The sequence below is a fragment of the Triticum urartu genome, chromosome 2A (genome assembly GCF_056163025.1).
Source record: "Triticum urartu cultivar PI428250 chromosome 2A, HENAU_Tu73, whole genome shotgun sequence".
NCBI lineage: Eukaryota > Viridiplantae > Streptophyta > Magnoliopsida > Poales > Poaceae > Triticum > Triticum urartu.
The window spans coordinates 588,395,891-588,413,555 of record NC_141874.1 but is presented as its reverse complement, the minus strand read 5'-3'; the positions used below and the strand labels follow the sequence as shown (position 1 = coordinate 588,413,555).

At 50.9% G+C, this 17,665-nt stretch overlaps 1 protein-coding gene and 1 pseudogene across 1 annotated transcript; one reads left to right on the top strand and one right to left on the bottom strand.

The window, feature by feature from the left end:
• The first annotated feature begins 7,477 nt into the window (after positions 1–7,477).
• LOC125537387 (putative E3 ubiquitin-protein ligase SINA-like 6) lies at positions 7,478–8,218 on the top strand (annotated as a pseudogene).
• Positions 8,219–11,353: 3,135 nt separating this feature from the next.
• Positions 11,354–12,853, bottom strand: LOC125533705 (polygalacturonase-like). The gene is made up of 4 exons (XM_087539980.1): positions 12,392–12,853; positions 12,003–12,292; positions 11,670–11,898; positions 11,354–11,575 (listed from the first exon to the last, which is right to left on the bottom strand). The coding sequence occupies exons 1-4, from the start codon at positions 12,827–12,829 to the stop codon at positions 11,354–11,356; spliced, it is 1,179 nt and encodes a 392-aa protein (XP_087396106.1). The 5' UTR covers positions 12,830–12,853.
• Positions 12,854–17,665: the final 4,812 nt, after the last annotated feature.

Sequence of the window (17,665 nt, the reverse complement as noted above, 5' to 3'; positions counted from 1 at the left end):
TTTGTTGCTTGGTTCATGGACAAAGTAATTTTCCACACTCCCCTATTAAATACCTACTTCAACATTTATTAGTTAACCGAACTAATGCACGCAACAATTTCCATTATACTTGTAGGGAAAAGATCCGAACATATCTATGGATGATGAATTGAGATGGGTTTCCATGGGTTTTGACCCTGCCGTCATGACATGTAAAAAGTATGATGTGAATGGGTATCGCTTCCATACAGAGGAGCACCAAAACAGCCGCCCCGATCCCAAAACTATAAATACTGGAGTGTACACCCCCGGTCAAAATTCAGTAGACTACTACGGAAGGGTACAAAATATATACGAGGTTAAATTCCGCCAGGGGCGTGAGACCCTAAGTCTGCCTGTGTTCAAATGCCGATGGTTCGATCCGCGGGAGGGGGTAAAACATACGCCTTCCATTGGTTTGGTCGAAGTTAAACCATCAACCGTCTATGCCGGAGCCGATCTCTTCATTGCGGCTACCCAAGCTACACAAGTATATTATCTGCCTTACCCATGCCAAAAAGTGTATCTAAAGGGTTGGGAAGTTGTGTTCAAGGTGTCGCCACATGGTAAGCTACCAGACCCGAATGAAGACGATTACTACAACATTAACCCCATGACATACGAGGGAGTGTTCTATCAAGAGCAACCTGATGATGATGATGATGTGGTTAGAAACGATGACGCTAGACCATTGGGTGATGATGATGTGGACCCAAACATCGACGATGCACGGAATGATGGTGAGACCATTGTCAATGAAAATGACATAGTTATGCTAGAAAAGTTAAACGAAGACGCTGACGACGAGGAAGAGCCTCCACCTCTGTCGGACAACGAAGATGATATGATTGATAGTGATGATGAGACGGACCGACAAAGAGGTTACAACAGTGATGATTCATATGGGTTCTAGCAGATGTACGTTTCAAGTATTTTTTTTCTATAGTTTAGGAATATGCCTTTTTATGCATTTTTATTAATGTGTTTATTATCATGCCTTTTCCTTCATTTCATTAATTTACTAATTGCTTTTTCTCTTTTCAATGCAGGTTCGTGGAACATGGGCAAGGGGAAGGCCGACGGCGTGGGTTTCCTACGCAAGGTCGTCGGCCTGCCTAGTCGGAGTGGTCGAGCACGTAATCCTCCCCCTCGGCTACTTGACGATGACTCCTCACAGGGAGGTCGATGGAGAGGTGCCCCTAGAGGAGGAGGGGCGGGGGGAGAGCCTCTAGAGGACGAGGTGCTGGGGGGAGAGCCACTACAGGGGGTCGCGGCCAGAAACAGCGCACCCTCACCGACTTAGGGGTGTTGTCTTCGAGGCCCTCCTCTAGTGAGGTACCCTCCTCTAGTGAGGTACACTCTAGGGAGGAGGAGGAGGAGGAGGAGGAGGAGGTGGTGGTGGAGAAGGAGGAGGAGGAGGTGGAGGAGGAGGCAGGCGAGGAGGAGGAGGAGGAGGAGGTTGGGGAGGGGGAGGCAGGCGAGGAGGAGGGTGGTGGCGAGGATGATGGTGGTGACGGGAAGGGGGTTGACACGAAGGGGTGGCTGCGTGGCAACGCAAAGCTACCAAAGCAGGTTCCTACTACTGAGGAGCAGAAGTGGCTCATTGAGCCCACGGGAAAAGAGTAAGTGGTTCATTATGTTGCTTGTCACATGCTTATTCCGGTTGTTATTTATTTTTCTTGTCACATGCTAATAGTTCATTCTTTTGCAGCAACTGGATATATTCTAAAGGGGTCCGTATTCCCAACGGCCTCATCACCGTCTTGCTGAAGTTATATTGGTCGGGGTTGTACTGTCCTGATCCAGTCAGGCAGCCGGACCGTCGGGTTTTGGCCACGAGCTGGGACCACTGGGAAGCGGCCCGCCACGCGGACCATGAGACCCATGCCAAGGCCGTGATCACTACTTTCTGGGTGAGTTCTCTTCAGAAGCACAAGTCCATTCTAGTTTCATGAATGATTTAACTCATGGCTTCTCCCATTCTTGTTTCATGCATGATTGTAGAAATTCTATCGAGTTCTTCCGGAGCACAGGGCTAGAGCGGACCAGATCGTACTGCGCCAATGCAAGAAGAAGGCCCGCCAGATGCAGTACGAGGTGCGCTATGTGGCCATCTCCACATACTACCACGACTATCTTGGTGTGAAGATGACCAAGGAAGAAGCGCGGAGGATGGGCATTACCTTGGAGAGGCCCGAGTTCTTGGCGGTAAGTATAAAAGATTTTTCATTATGCTTTCATTATGCTTTCATTACCTTGTGGTACATTATGCTTTATGCTTTATGCTTCCATAACACCAATTTGGACACACCTACATGCCATTATGCTTTTATTATGTAGGTGTGTCCAAATTGGTGTTATGGAAAAGATGAGTCCTGGGCGGCATTGGTGGATCTTTGGTGTGATGAGGCTGGAGCCTGGGCGGCTATGAGAACCCAAAATAAGGCTAACCGAGGGACGGAGGGAGTACATGCTCAGGGAAACCGAAACCACTATCTCCACAAGGCAGTTAATGTATGACTAACCCCATTAAACATTCTTCTTCTTCTATTTACCATCACTTTCTTATGTATGACTAACCTCTGTTTGGTGGTGCAGGAGGAGAAACTGAAGCGGCCGCTCTCACACATGCAGGCGTGGGAGATCGCCCATACGCGGAAGGACCCCAAGCCTGGCGAGCCCAAGTACTACGGCAAGAAGACCGCAGGGAGGAAGAAGGCCTACTCCGAAGCGTATCTGGAGTTACATCCTGACACACCTGACCCCATTGCGGCGCCTCTGGACGACATGGCGGTGGTGAGGATGGGGCCCAAGGAGCACGGTCGGGACGCGGTTCTCGATGCTGTGATCACTCCTAGTATCTCCTACACACAGCTTCATCGGATCGACCTGAGCCTGAGCCAGCGCACGAGCCAGCCAGTGACTAGTACACAGTCCCTCTTTCAGGAGCAACAATCTGTAAGTATTTTCCCTCTTATCTTCATTTCTCACTTCATTTTTCGCATTTAGTAGTTTTATGAGTTCCATTATGTCATACCGTAGGCCTACATGGAGTACACACGCCAGGAGACCATGGTGTGGCATCAGAGGCTTTATGAACACCAAGTGCAGAGGGATAGCCAGATGCAGCAGGCTTTTCAGGATATGGCGGCCGGCAGGTGTCCTCAGTTCCCTACAGCACAATGCCCTCCAGCACAACCAGTGCTGATGAGCTTTGAGGAGTTTGTGGCACAGAACGCTGGCCCCTCGCCGGTTAGTTCATCCCCAATCTATTCACCCAAAGCATGTCATGCCTTTCAATACAGTCATAGATCCCGTGCATATGTCTTTTCAACATGCAGGGAACAGGTGGATCTACCGTTGGCGGTGGTCTTCGCAGCACTCCGGAGACACGGAGCCCGACCACTCCGATCCACGGAGGCGGAGGAGGATGTGGAGGCGGTCTTGGCGGTAGCGCTGTCGCTAGCAGTGACGACCTGGGCTTTGGCCGTCTTGGCGGTGACGACCTCCGCGGTGCTCGATGATCCTTGTGTGGTGATGATGCTTGAGATGACTTGTGTGTGGTGATGATCATTTAGATGACTTGTGTGCTTCTCTATATGCTTATGCTTATGTTGGTTGTGATGATGTTCATTTAGAGACTTGTGTGTGATGATGCTTATGCATATATTGTTGTGATGGTGCCGGATGATATCCCGTTGTGTTTTATATGTCTATCCCATCATATATATCTGCTGATATGTGCTGCTATTTGAATTGAATTGATCTGAAAACAAACAGAAAAAAGAAAAAAAAAAGCAAAAGCAAACTATGCCGACGGCTAGGCCGTCGGCATAGGGCTAGCGTGAGCTCCCAGTAGCTGACACATGGGCGCCTATGCCGACGGCCTAGCCGTCGGCATAGTTTGAAACTAAGCCGACGGCTAGGCTGTCGGCATAGGCGCCCACGTGTCAGCTACTAGGAGCTCTGTATGAAGGACTATGCCGACGGCCTGGCCGTCGGCTTAGTTTCAAACTATGCCGACGGCCCAGCCGTCGGCATAGCCCCGGTCCACAAGCAGCAGCTGGTCGCCACGTGGCACACCTATGCCGACGGTCTAGCCGTCGGCATAGTTTTTGACTAAGCCGACGGCTAGGTCGTCGGCATAGGGGTGCCACGTGGCGACCAGTGGTTGGGCAGACTTGACGGCGGCCGCCGTTAGGCGTGATCATTGCCGACGGCCGGGGCCGTCGGTATAGATGTACGGCCCCCGTTGGCGTATCATATATGCCGACGGCTTTTCTGTGCCGACGGCCTCCCTGGCTGTGCCGACGACCCTATGCCGACGGGGGCCGTCGGCATAGGCCTATCCCGACGGGACTCAGGCCTATGCCGACGGCCCTGGCCGTCGGCATAAGGTGCGATTCCGGTAGTGGATGGGGCAACAAGCCGCACCTGGCACTGCCGGAGACGACGACCGGAAGGAACCATGGCGGCGATGCCAAATCCGCAACCAGAAGAAGACACGGGGAGCGGCACCACCAAGAGCGTGAGACGGAGCAGAGCCACTGGGTCCGCCTTGAGGAGACACGTCGTTGGCCACTGGAAGAGGCGCTAACGGACCACCGAGAGGCAGGCCGCCAGCCACAAGGCCCACACGAGGAGAGCCGCGCAGCAGGGGAGACCCCCCTTCACCCGCCGCCTCCACTATGTGAGCTTCACTCGGTGGTGGCCTTCGGCGGCGACGAGGGGAGTAGCTGGAGGAGGGGTGGCCGATGGCGGCGTGATGGGGGAGGGGGCTGATGTCTACTACGCAACCTTCTTCTTGTAAGCGTTGTTGGGCCTCCAAGTGCCGAGGTTTGTAGGACAGCAGCAAATTTCCCTCAAGTGGATGAACTAAGGTTTATCAATCCCTGGGAGGCGTAGGATGAAGATGGTCTCTCTTAAACAACCCTGCAACCAAATAGCACAGAGTCTCTTGTGTCCCCAGCACACCCAATACAATGGTAAAATGTATATGTGCACTAGTTCGGCGAAGAGATGGTGATACAAGTACAATATGGATGGTAGATATAGATTTTTTGTAAACTGAAAATATAAAAACAACAAGGTAACAAGTGGTAAAAGTGAGCATAAACGGTATTGCAATGATAAGAAACAAGGCCTAAGGTTCATACTTTCACCAGTGCAAGTTCTCTCAACAATAATAACATAATTTAATCATATAACTATCCCTCAACATGCAACAAAGAGTCACTCTAAAGTCACTAATAGCGGAGAACAAACGAAGAGATTGTGGTAGGGTACGAAACCACCTCAAAGTTATTCTTTTCAATCAATCCGCTGGGCTATTCCTATAAGTGTCACAAACAGCCCTAGAGTTCGTACTAGAATAACACCTTAAGACACAAATCAACCAAAACCCTAATGTAACCTAGATACTCCAATGTCACCTCAAGTATCCGTGGGCATGATTATACGATATGCATCACACAATCTCAATTCATCTACTCAAACCAACACATAGAACCTCAAAGAGTGCCCCAAAGTTTCTACCGGAGAATCACGACGAAAACGTGTGCCAACCCCTATGCATAGGTTCATGGGCGGAACCCGCAAGTTGATCACCAAAACATACATCAAGTGAATCACGTGATATCCCATTGTCACCACAGATACGCACGGCAAGACATACATCAAGTGTTCTCAAATCTTCAAAGACTCAATCCGATAAGATAACTTCAAAGGGAAAACTCAATCCATTACAAGAGAGTAGAGGGGGAGAAGAAACATAAGATCCAACTATAATAGCAAAGCTCGCGATACATCAAGATCGTGCCAAATCAAGAACACGAGAGAGAGAGATCAAACACATAGCTACCGATACATACCCTCAGCCCCGAGGGTGAACTACTCCCTCCTCGTCAAGGAGAGCGCCGGGATGATGAAGATGGCCACCGGTGAGGGTTCCCCCCTCCGGCAGGGTGCCGGAACAGGGTCCCGATTGACTTTTGGTGGCTACAGAGGCTTGCGGCGGCGGAACTCCCGATCTAATCTCTGTTCTGGAAGTTTTAGGGTACGTAGGTATATATGGGTGCAGGAAGTACGTCGGTGGAGCTTTGGGGGGCCCACGAGGCAGGGGGCGCGCCCTAGGGGGGGCCCCCCTCGTGAGCACCTCCCTTATCTCCTGACGTGGGGTCCAAGTCCATTCGGTAGCTTTCCTTTCAAAAATAACTTCTCCAGTTGATTTCATTCTGTTTCGACTCCGTTTGATATTCCTTTTCTTCGAAACACTGAAATAGGCAAAAAACAGCAAATCTGGGCTGGGCCTCCGGTTAATAGGTTAGTCCCAAAAATAATATAAAAGTGGATAATAAAGCCCAATTTTGCCCAAAACAGTAGATAATATAGCATGGAGCAATCAAAAATTATAGACACGTTGGAGACGTATCAGGGGCTCCCGCCCACGTCGCATGGGTTAGGCAACACGGGGGCCGAGCACTCTAACTCGTATATCTCTATCTTGTATGGTCTATTTTAATGACCTGGTTCATTTATGTTATCCTAAAAGGATAAACTATCAACTTATTGTAGAACGGACATCATACTTTGATCCTTTTTAAGAGGTTACACTATGGGGACACAAACTTGCATGATGGGATTGGTCTAGTCCAGTAACTTGCAAACTAAAACCAGATGGTCCAAGATCTCATGATGCGGTTTTTCTTCTTCTTGGATAACCTTCTCAAGGGGGGCCTCCAGCACCTCAAGGGGTGTTCCTGGAGTAGCCTACCAATTCCGTCGTGAATCCCATGGAAGCTCAGGCCCATGGTGTACTGCGTCTCTATCGCCGTTAGAATCCTCCCGTCATACATGCTGGTTGTTCCCTACTGTTGAAAATCATATGAGATTTGAGTGATTTGAGCTAGGGATTTGAGGGAGCATGAAGAGGATTTGGGGAAACTCTGGATCGTTCCACATCGATCCCTTCTCTCTGTACTCATTTATATTTGTTTATACAATTTACATTTTAGTCCCTAAGAAGTCACCTAATTACAGTATTCATACACCAACACTTCCCCTCAAGATGGGGAAAATATATCCTACAGACCCATCTTGCTACAAAACATGGAAGATGTTTTTTCTGGGAGTCCTTTGCTACGAACATCCGCTACTTGACTTGCTGAAGTTACGTATGGAAGGCAAGCAACTCCCCTATCAAGCTTCTCCTTGATGAAGTGACGATCAATCTCTATGTGCTTGGTTCGATTATGCTGAACAGGGCTATTAGCAATGTCAATAGCAGCTTTGTTGTCACAGTATAGCATCAGAGGCTTGTACCTGTTGAATATGTCAATGTCAATGTGGAGCGGACGTACGGCTGTTGGGTTCTCCACTCGGCCTCGCCACTATATCAGTCTCAAGAATCATTTATGCGTGCGATCTTTGACCCTGTCAAGCAAGCTAAGTCAGAGGAGAAATGGCTCATGGCAGCAGCGGCGACGGTGGCGGTGGAGGAGACAGAGCTCTGGCCGTGGTTCCCGTAGAAGTCAAGCCGCAGCGACAGCCTGCCCTCGACGTGCCGCCCTTCCTCATCTTCGAAAAGTGCAGGGCACCGGAGCTCTTGGACTGCCATGCCTGCCACCTCCCCTCAAACCGCCTATCTTCGCGGTACACTACTGATTATCAACTTGAATCTTAGATCGAGTAGCTTATTTACAGATCGATTAGAGTCATGGTGATTATTACCCCTTGCCATCGGAACGACTGTTGGTCTTGATCGTTACATATTAGTATAATAAATTGCAGTGCGACGACGGGCATCTGATGTGCTCGTCCTGCCACGGCGCGCACGGCGAGGACTGCGGCCGCGTTGCCGCCCACTGCCGCCTGGCAGACGCCTACGCTGGCGCCGTCAAGCTGATGTGCGACTACGTCAAGTTCGGCTGCGAGGCGGGGCTCGTCGTCTACCACGACTCCGTGGACCACCGCTGCGCGTGCCAGCACGCGCCCTGCTACCCCTGAGCGCGACGGGCCTTCGGGCGGCGGCGGCTGCGACTTCTCAGGCTCCCGGGAGATGCTCCTCGACCACATCTCCACGAACCACTCCCGCCAAGTCATCCTCATGCGCTACGGCCAGACGGGGAGGCTCAGCCTTGTTGGAATTAACCAGGTTGTCCAGTCCGGCTCGGACTTGAACCGTCACTACGTAGCCGTGTAGGTATAGGATTAGTAGTAACTTTTGGTTAGCTACTATATATACGTACAGATACCCCTGTAATCTGGAACTCAGATCAATACAAAGCAATCAAACGGGAGCGACACGCTCCCGTGGCCATAATATCGCGTGCGTGTTCGTGTGTCTCCGCGAGTTGTGCTAGTTACGATCGAAGGCGCCGGCGGCTGGTTGTTTGGTTTGTGCGTGTACTAGTTACCTAGCTACGTACGTGAGGAATCCATCTACCAGCTAGTCTGCCTGCTTGCTCCTTGTTTACGTACGCATCTCATCTGACGGACAATTGGCTGGCTAGTGTCGCTAGCGGCTGCTGCGTACGAAGTCGTCTCGACGGAAAGTACTCGTCGAGTCAGGCCTGTAGCCAACATTTGGTATTCAGAGCTTGGTTTGATCGGTCATGATTTTCGAAAAACACTCAAAGGATCATGTCGAACACAGGTAAGGAGATCGTGACGGTGGCAGCGGGAGCACCGATGCCGATGATGGAGAATTCCTCCGTCTAGATCAAAAGGAAATAAAACACAGGTGCGACACGCAAGCACTTGTTGCCATAAATCGCTACGTGTGTTCTCGGCGACTTGTGCTACGTACAGTTTGTGTACGGTCGGAAAGTGTCGTGAAATTATCACGGCAGATGTCCTAATGTAAGGACTTAGTCGTGAGGCCAACGCATCTATGCGGTAGTTTGAGAGGGATTGAATGGAACGAGAGACGCAGGGCGAATCAACACACAAGACAAGGGTTTAGACAGCTTCGGGCCTCAGGAAACATCATCCGATAATAGCCCTACATGCTGTTTGTGGCTAGGTCTCATTATCATCACGAGGGAGTCGCCGTAAACCGGCTCTCCTCTTTGTGACTAGCCCTTAGATTGTTTCTTCTTGCTTGTAGCTTGTCCCTCTTTGGGGAACCCTACCCCTCTTTATATATGTTGAAGGGCGGGTTACATGTGGAGTCCTATTAGAATTAGCACTAGTCTTTAATACAAACCGGATACAAGTCCAGGTCTGAACTCCTTGTAAGACAAATATTCCTCACGCCTTTCCTCTTAAACCGGCCCACCATAACATGAGCCGGCCTTCTGGGCCTTGGGCTTGTCATCCGTCTGACCCGCCCGCCGAGTCACCAGTGAGTCATAATGACCAGGCGGGTGGCCTGTAAACCGCCAGGTCAGGACGGGTCGCTAGTAAACCGTCAAGTGTCAGCGGGGTCTTTCAATAAACCGCCAAATCCGGCCGGGTTACACTTCCGGCCGGTTTACGCCGGGGGGTATATCCCCGACAGAAAGTACTCGGCCAACTCGACAAACGAAAGTGCTCTCGACAGAAAGAACTCGTCTAAAGAGCAACGTACAGGGGCCTGTGCCAACAAGCCTGCCACTGACACGGCGCTGGCAGGTCCTCATCGACCAGGACGACATGGCCAACCGCCAACCGGCATCGGAGCGTGTTCCTCGTGGTCTTGGCCGAGCGCGACAAGGACTCCGCGGTGTCGCTGGTGTGCGTCAGGGCGGACGGTGACGCACCGGGCGCGCCGCAGTTCTCGTCCAAGCTCGCCGTGGAGCACACCGGCAGTGGCGCGAGGGTGACGTTCGAGTTACTGGTCATGAAAAGCAGCTCCCTGCCCGCTGGCACGCCATGGCCGGACGAGTTTACGTCCCTGTCGGTGCCGAAAGCGTATCTGTCTGGCGACATTGTCCCCCTCACCATCCACATTGACAAACACGTTCCTCCTCCTCCCCCTCCTGCTGCCGCCCCTACTAGTCCTCCTCTTCCTCCTCCTCCTCCTCCTTCTCCTGCAGCCTCGGCTACCACCAACGTCAAGTCCGCGCCGATTGATCAAGGTAGCAAGAAACGAAAATCTATCAATCCGAAGAAACTCTAGTCAAACGACATGCATGACCGACTAGTATTGCATGGCAGCCAGCTATATATATTGCCACATGTGAAATAGATCGTTTTTATATCTAAGTTTGGTTTTTGTTAATCTCAAATAAGGCTACTTCATGTGCTCCCTTTGCTATTGCGTGGTGCACATCCTGGAGTTACTGGTTCTGTTATGAACTTGAGTGCACCATATGCATGAAATCAATATTTTGGCGGGCCACTAAAATTTTGGCACTTGATGAATAATATATCAGTACAAAAACTCAGGCTTGTAAAATGCCACTACAATACACATGCACTCTCGGTCTCTCACTTGCCATTATCCATCTTTTAGACCAATCTTAGAAAGAGGTTTTTTCTTCTAAAGCATACTAGTTTTCACAGACTGAAAGTATTCGTGCATTATCACGGTTTTAAATATACCGTTCACCCAAACTAACCCTAATGTTTTAGATTACTATTACTACGGTTTTGAAAATACCCTGCTAAACTAAGCCTAATTAATTTTTCCATGCCACTCGCTCGGGTTGCATTCGTTTATTTCAACAGATCTACTAATTCAATAAGTTAAATCTCAATCAAGTTATGTGATAATATGAACTCTCATTTCGCCGGTTAGAAGCCATTTTGATCGTTCTAACATACAAAACAACACATATGCATGTTATAGGCTAAAGATAACGGTTGTTTGACATAGATAGCAAGTTGAGGAGGCTGTTGGCAAAGATGACATAGGCCTCTCTCAAGCTCGGGAAAAGAGAGTTAAATATTTCTGCTCTTGGTGAGTTATAAATGGGGAGAGAAGTGAGGCCACTTGATTCTAAAATTTATCAAGCCGCTTTCCGCCAAACGACACAACACGGATTAGTTAGACGGACATCCAGACTCCCGTAAACCTATACACTCACAAGTTATAACCATCAGATTTTACACGAAGATTAGCCATCTCAAAAAAAAAAAAAAATCTAAAAAAAATTACAAGAACAACCACCCAAAATTTATGACGTTGATTGTGGTTTAACTATGTCTCAATCAATTGAGAATTAGCAAATCTGCTAAAACTACTACCCTGGACTACATATAAGGGTCGCTTTGAGATCCTCCAAGCAATGATCACACTACCATGTTTTTTTTTCTTTTTGATCTTACGCAACTGTGCAAGAGAAGTATTTACAGAAACCATCGAATCAAGAAGATGCTCGCGCTTCTCCGGCCCGACGGCGAACTCCGATCGTCAGAAGCAGCTCGGCGGTCTGACCTCTCCAGACGTGGACCCGCCGGCATTTCCGCACTTGGCCTGCGCCGGCCGCTTGTGCTTGTACGTCAGCCTAATGTTCCTGAGCTTGATCCCGCTGCAGGGGTTGGTGCTGCTGCAGTTGAACTTCACTGCAACGGGCGTCGCCGATGTGCCCTCGATGTCCGTGTATGATATGTTGCTGATCTGCACCCCCGAGCTCTGCAGGCACACACAACAACACAGCTCATGATATAGTCGATCGATGGGTTGGTTCACGTGTAGTAGTTGCATGCATGTAGGGAAGGAGACGTACATTGCCTGGGCAGTCGACCTTGCGGGGACAGTAGTTCTGGTCGACGAGGATGGGGTTGGCCACACGGTTCATGGTGACCCGTGAGAAGGAGACGTTTGTGACGGAGCCGGAGTTGGGCATCGCCCACGTCTTGATCCGCAGGCCGTTGGTCGTGCCCGTCAGCACCGCCATCTCCAGCGTCACGTTCCTCACCCCCTCCTCACCGTCCTGCCACCCTAGACTCCCAATGCTGTGATCGTCCATCCAATGAATACACAAAACCAATGCTATTACGTTGCGCAAACCACAAGCAAACACAATAATGGATGATGAACTAGCAACTGAAGGTGGCACCTGATTCCGTGGCCCGGACCGCACTCGATGTCCCTGATGAGCACGTTGGAGGTGCCAGGCCCTATGGAGACACAATCGTCGCCGGTGCCGATGGTGGTGTTGAGGATGCTCACATGGCGGGAGTGGCTGACGTGGATGCCGTCGGTGTTGGGGCTGTTGGCCGGTGCGATGATCCGGATGCCTTGGACCGTCACGCCGGCGCAGTCGAAGATGGCCATGTGGAATACCTTGCTGTTGAGCAGTGTCAGCTGCTTCACACTCACGCCCTTGGACTGGCTAATGTCGAGCGTCTGCAATCGTACGTACGTATGGCCAACGCCCGTCACAAGGAAATTGAACCCAACCACATTGCAAAAAAGAAAAACCAAGAAGTTCGTGTCATCACTCACCGTGGGGCCTTGCCCGGTGCAATTGCTGACCTTCTTGCACGCCCAATACTCCTGCCCCTTCCCGTCTAGCGTTCCGCCGTGGATCGCTAGACCATCGACCTGGTGGAACATGATCCACGCCCTGCTGTCCACTGCCGGCGGCGCAAAGACGGTGCCGTTTTTGTCAATGGCCACGACCACGCCGGCGCTCCGGCAAGGCCCCTTGAAATAGGCCTGGCTAAGCAGGAACCTGCCCGCCGGCACACGCAGCACCGGCCGGGAGCCGGAGCGCCCCGTGTCGTTGCACGCCACACCCCACGCGGCTAGGAACGCCCCCGCCGAGTCCGCCCCGCCATCGGGCCTCGCGCCATAGTCCACCACATTGTACTCCGCTGCCGTCGTCAACGCCAGCAGTGCCATCAACGTCACCAGCAGCAGCGAGAGCGTATGACTGCTCATCTTCCGCACGATCAATCAGACACGATTATGTCTATGCCTAACTAGTTGCGCGTGCAACTCCCGTCGCGACCGTCGCTGCTTTATATTGATCCGAACGACGTGACCCAGCTCGTCTCAGGGAAGGAATCCCGTTTCGCATTAGGAGCCCACTATACGATTGGAATACAAGTCACATCCCACGTCCTAATCGAGACTACTTCACGTACTAGGATCCGATTTCCATAGGAAATCAATTAAAAACAGTCGGATGAAGTCTTGGCTTCGTCAGCCGCGTCCGGCGCCGTGCGATCGCACGCACGCGATCGTGTGGTGCGGAGCGTCTCGGTGTCACTACGTGAAGTTACGCTACCCATCGCGGCTCCTGAAGCTGAGTGCTCCTTTCACTTCTATATATACGTACTTCACTAGTAGTGCTTAGCACGTACCTACACATGTACGTGATGCTGCAATGCTGCAGATAATCTCAACACAAGCTTATGGAGTCCTGTTTTGCTTGGATATAGCAATGCTTAGAGTAGCATCCTTGACGCCTCTACCATCGCCGTCGCCGCCGCGGTGGTCGAAGCCGTAGAAACAGCCGTGCCATCATTGCAACACTACCACGACAGGAAAGAACGCCGTCGCAACATCATTGAAGGAGTTGGGCCTTCGTTGGAGCATTGCCATGATCATCCAAGCACATCGTCGCAGCATCACCGTGACCGTTTGAAACATGCCGCCATTGCGGTTCGTCGTAACATCTTCGCAGCCGTCGGAGCACGTTGTCACAACATCATCAAAGTAGCGGCATTGCCGTCGTAGCATCGCCTCGCCTGTCGAAGCACCCGCCACAACCATTGCAACATTATTGAAGCAAACATCTTGCCGTCGTAGCATTATTGAAGCATACCACGGGCGTTAAAGTAAACCCGGGCATCTCTCGGGCCGGGCCGGTTTCGGGCCGGGCCGGGCTCTAGAAAGCCCGGTGCTAAAATGTAAAGCCTGAGCCTGAGAAAAGCCCGACAAAAATTCACGTTTACAAGCCCGAGCCTGGCCTGGCTGAAAAGCCCGAAGCCCATAGCCCGACCCGAAGCCCGAAAACTCCTGATGTACAACAAGTTACAGAAACAACATATTTCGGCAAACAATAGCATTATAAACAGTAGCATGGTATATACTACAGCATCATATTTCACAAAACAGCAGCATATACATATTTCACAAAACAGCTGCATTTCACAAAACAACAGCATATACATATACATGTAATCCATTCATTACAATATTACATAACAGCAGCATATTTCTCAAGTCCAAAGACACAAGCAACATAGTTTGACAAGTCCGCAACAGGGTTCAATAAGTCCACAACATAGTTCACTAAGTTTCATAGAACTTGTGAATATGATTGCTAGAAATTTTGATATATTGAATGCCCTCTCTAATCTTGTCAGCAGATTTATCAATAAGTTTCAGACCAGCTTGGACAATCAGATTTAAAATGTGTGCACAACATCGGACTTGAAAGAAAGTTCCAAACAATGGTAACACACCTTTAGGCAGCAATGTAGTTCTCAAAGTGTTGATCATTAAATCATTGTATGCAGCATTATCAAGAGTCATGCACATTATTTTGGTGTCAACCTTCCACTCACGAAAACATAAATGGACTTCATCAGCAACTGTAGCCCCATCATAAGGTGCATTCAACTTTTTAAACCATATTATCCTTTTGTTCAGTCTCCAAGCATCATCAACGTAATGACAAGTAATACAAATATAACTAAACTTTGTCACATCTGATTTCCAATTGTTCGTGGTGAAGCTAACTCTACCAGGGCTGTTGCTGATAATTTCTCTCAATTCAGTCCTCACTCTTTCAAACATTGCCATGATATCCCTTCTAATTGTGTACCGACTAACAGTCTTAAACTGAGGACAAGCAACACCAATCATTTTTTTGAACCCCACTTCTTCTATCACACTAAATGCATGTGAACCTCCAACTAGGAACATAGAGATTGCAGCTCTAATAGTTTCCATGTCACTTTGTGTTCCTAACTGAATGTGAGCCATCCGCGTTCTTTTCAGTTTCTAGAAAATAGCTATTCACTTCATTTGTATTATGTGGATGCACTTGAGCAGTATGCCTTAACAAAATAGATGTTCCATTCTTCAAGGGCGCTCTAAGTATAGTATGACAAATATTGCACTCTGCCATTACTTCATCAGGATTAGGTTGTTCAATCCTAGTGAACTTTTTCCATGCTTTTGACCTTAATTTTGGAGCAGTAGTAACCTTTGGTCCTGGCGGTGCCGGTGGCGATGGCGGCTGACTTGCTTCATGTCCATGTCCCTCTTGGTTCAACCTTGTACGCTTGCTGCGAGGTGTCGCCGTAGCAGTAGCTGATGGGGCAGCACGACGACGAGTAGGATCAGGCACAACGATCTGGTCCAACCTTGCACTTGTGGCAGCATTGTCCTGTTCAACACTGGGATTATAATCCTCCTCTTCCTCTTCATGAACTTCATCACTTAGACTCCACAAACTAGTCATGCCTACCACAAAATACAACACACAAGAGAAACAAAGTAGCACAAATATTAATCTACTACGCAGCAAAAAACATCCTAAATGGAACAATAAACATACTAACAGAGAGAGGAGGACAGAAGGTCATACCTGCCGGTCGCCGGCGTCGGATGGGGAGGGCGCACCGCCGTCAGATGGGGAGGGAGCGCCGCCTTCTGATGGGGAGGGAGCACCACCGTGTGATGGGGAGGAAGCGTTGCCGATGCATGGCCCTAGAGGAGGATCAGGTCGAGGAGGGAAAGGACCGCCGGGGCCGCGCCATTGCAGTGCCAGAGCTGCAACACCGCTGCCGGTCGACGGATCGAGACAGGGTGGGTTGGGGACTTGGGGTCTCGAGGACGGTGGACTGGTCGGGGCTACAGCCGCAGCCGCCGCTCATCAGGCCGACGAGGTACAGCAGCGCCGGGGCCTCGCCATAGCAGGAGCCAGGACTTGCGTCGCCGCCGCCAGTCGAGGGGGATCGAGGAGGGTGGACTGGTCGGGGACTCGGGGTGTGTGTGCGGGTGCGGGAGCGAGCGGGGGGGAGGGGGGTAGGCATTAGGGGTAGCTGGTTAGGTAGTTTGTGGGCTAGAAGGCCAGCCTGTTGGGCCGGATCGCTGCTTCTCAGCCTCTTTGCAGCAAATGCTCGGGCCGGGCCGGGCTTTCGTTCGGGTTAATTTTAGAGCGCGAGCCCGGCCCGAAAATTAGACATGCTCTGTTTTCCAAGCCTGAACCCGGCCCGGCCCGACCTGGGTTTTTCGGGCCGGGGTCGGGTCGGGCTACCAGGCCGGGTTGTCCATTCCCAGGTTTACGTTAAAGCATGTCATTGCAACATTGTCGAATCAGCCGAGTTGCTGCCGCAGCATCACCGCGCAATCGCCACGGCTGTCGAAGCATGTCGTTGCAACATCATTGATGCGGCCGGGCCTCCGTCGCAGCACGCTCGTAGCATCGCCACCGACGCTGTCGAAGCGGCCAGGCTTCCGTCACAGCACGCCTCATAGCTTCGTCGTCGTCGTCGAATCGGTCGGGCTTCCGTCCAAGCATGCCTCGTAGCATCGCCACTGCCGCCGAAGCGACCGGGCTCGTCGCAGCATGCCTCGTAGCATCGTCGCCGCTGTCGAAGTAGTCGGGCTTCTGTCACAGCATGCCTGGTAGCATTGTTGTCGTCGTCGAAGTAGTCGGGCTCGCGCCCTCACACTACATCCCCAACAGCCGGACCACCCCTCGCGACATCGTCATCTCGGCTTGCAGCGCATCTGACCTAGTACGCAGCAGCCACCCCACCGCTGTATTTGAAGCAGCTTTTGTCCTTTTTTTGCATGGTAATACGTGCCTCATTTATATCATAAAGAACATTGTACAAGCCACATACATACCAACCTGACAAAATTGAACCATTAGCAGAACGCTAGCCTTTGCACAATGGAACGCCAGCCAAGAAGTAAAACTGTAAACAAGACTGAAGAAATCTCTGAGCTTGACACCGACGCCCGTCACCTGTCTCTGGCAGCACAACAATCACCAAAGGAAATAATGACGAATCACCTCCACACCCGAGCTCGACGCGGCTCCATTGCTGATATGCAATTTTGCGGACCTCCAAGGTGGCTTGCCAAAGGCGAAATCATTCCCGTTGAAAGAATCAGACCAGGGCAACACCCCAGTCATGCCATCAAACTCCAGATCTGACAACCACACATGACTAAGATGTCGGAGGAGGACACCATACCTGCCATCCACGTATCACGAACCCAGCACACGATCCACCATCTTCCAGATGCCGTCGATGCAGACCACAATCTGCATCCGCTCCTTGAGTACGTACCTCCCGAACTCCGCGCCGGCGCTGGAGCAAACGCCGCCGTAACGATGAAGCCCGAGGACACAGGTCCACCAAGAGGATGCAGTTGCCGCTGCACATTCCTTGCTTGAACAGATTGGATTCCAAATCCATCCCCAACCATAGGACCGATTGCCTTTTCGGAGTAGGAACCGAAGAAACTTTATTTAGCGCCGCCATCGCCTTCGCCGAAGCCAAGATGATGAACAACCTAAAAAATAAGCAACTTTGGCCTAAACCTATCCACACGCGTGGATCCGGCGACCCCCCTCACCACCGACGACCGAGGTCATCGGCGAACGAGAGCCGCCGGAAGGTGGCAGCGGAAGAAGCGCTTCGCGAGGGAAGGCGAGGTCGCCTTTCTTTTCTCTCTTCAACAGCTACTGTTCTCGCGTGAGCATGTATGACTTGCTTCTTTTTTTGGCAATGGACGACTTGCTAC